Raw genomic sequence first — 1,608 nt, 5'->3', positions numbered from 1 at the left:
TGAATTTTTTTTTCTCTTTATCTCTTTCTTTTCTGAGACACAGTCTTGCTATGTAGTCCAGACTGGCCTCGAACTCATGGATATCCTCCTACCTCAGCCTCCTGCTGATGTGAGCATTTAATGAGATGCTACATAGGGAGCTCTTGGTGTGGAGTGGTATGCAGTAAGTACTGCATCAGCGGAAGCTGCTACTGCTCATTGTATTTGCTTTCTACAATGTAAAAATCGTCTTGTAAGGTATGGGAAAGTCTTGGAAGGCTTTAGCAAAGGTAAGAATTGTAGAAAAATGATTTAACGCAGTCAGAAACAGAAGCAGAAAGAGAGAATGAAACCTGGCTCAAACTACAGCAGAGCCAGGCGGGCAGCTCAGAGTGTGCGCTCAGGCCGGGGATATAGTTCAGCGGCACAGTGCCTGCCTGGCAATCTTGAGGTCATGAGTTTAACTCCAGGTACCAGGAAAGAAAAACGCGTGCATTCAGTTGTCAGAGTTGCCAGGCTCTCTGTGAGCCCTGGGCAAGGGACCTCTCCTGTTGACCTCAACTTCAGAAATAAGATTTGTTTGTAGTACTGTGTATCACAGAGGAGGAGGAGACAGAGAGACATTGGAGGAGACAGAGAGACACAGTCCTGGTACAGATACATAGTCAGTAGACAGTGGTTGATAATCATATTTCAGATTCTGAGGTACCTGCTTCCTGGAAATGTCTTCCTACTTAAGTTCAACTTCCAAGGCTGGAAGGAATGATGATATTCACAAAAGATCTAGTTTTCTCAGGAGACAGAGAAACAGCAGTCTCCAGACATGTGGTCTAATCACAACACTCAGGAGGCTGAGGCAGGAGGATTGGTGTGAGTTTGAGGCCAGCCTGGGCTACATAGTGAGTTCAGGGCCAGCCTGGACTACATTAATGAGACTCTGTCTCAAAAAAACCAAAACAAACAACTAAAAAAACCAGACGTGTGGTCTTTCAACAGGGTGCTTTACTGGAGGGCACAGGTACTGCAGGGCGTTAGGCAGGTGGGGGGAAGCTTTTCAGACACTGCTTTCTAACAGTATTTTTTGGTGTCGAGATCCTTGTGCTCCTTGATGTATGGAGCCTTGGAGAAGCAGATGGCAGCTGCACGGTCACAGTTGCAGATGAAGGCCTCGCACTCGTTGTTTTTGCCTAAAGAGAGACAAGCAGAGAAGGTTGAGCCAAGGTGGACCCAGCCTGGTACAACCCAGGGGCAGGAAGAACCAACTGGAATGGGCTTGGTGGCCTTCTGGTTGGTGCAGATCTAGTGTTAAGAGATTAAGCAACTGGAAATACAACAAGACACACAGTTACACTTCTCTGTGATGAACAGTGAGTATAATCTTTGAGACATTATGTGTCCTAAAAAAATATTCCTTGTTGGTGGGCATGGTGCACACCTGTACTCTCAGGTTTCGGGAGGCTGAAGCAAGAGGATTACAAATTTAAGGCCAACTTGGGCAACTTAATGACTGTGTCTCAAGAATTTATTAAAAAGATTGGCCAGGCTGGGCAATCCATGCCTGTAATTCCAGCATGCTGGGAGGCTGAGGCAGGAGAATTGAACATTTGAGCCCAGCCACGGCCATGTAGT

At 46.4% G+C, this 1,608-nt stretch overlaps 1 protein-coding gene across 1 annotated transcript in view; it reads right to left on the bottom strand.

The window, feature by feature from the left end:
* Window positions 1–967: 967 nt before the first annotated feature.
* Window positions 968–1,608, bottom strand: part of Pla2g1b (phospholipase A2, group IB (pancreas)) — a 7,398-nt gene continuing 6,757 nt past the window's right edge. Inside the window, exon 4 of the mRNA XM_005396512.1 lies at window positions 968–1,166. Coding sequence (XP_005396569.1) covers window positions 1,048–1,166 — 119 coding nt within the window. The 3' untranslated portion in view covers window positions 968–1,047. The remainder of the gene's footprint in view (window positions 1,167–1,608) is intronic.

Source organism: Chinchilla lanigera, unplaced genomic scaffold (assembly GCF_000276665.1).
Source record: "Chinchilla lanigera isolate Chin_1 unplaced genomic scaffold, ChiLan1.0 scaffold00054, whole genome shotgun sequence".
NCBI classification, from domain to species: Eukaryota; Metazoa; Chordata; class Mammalia; order Rodentia; family Chinchillidae; genus Chinchilla; species Chinchilla lanigera.
The sequence above is the reverse complement of the archived record's forward strand: the minus strand, read 5'-3'. Positions and strand labels throughout refer to the sequence as shown.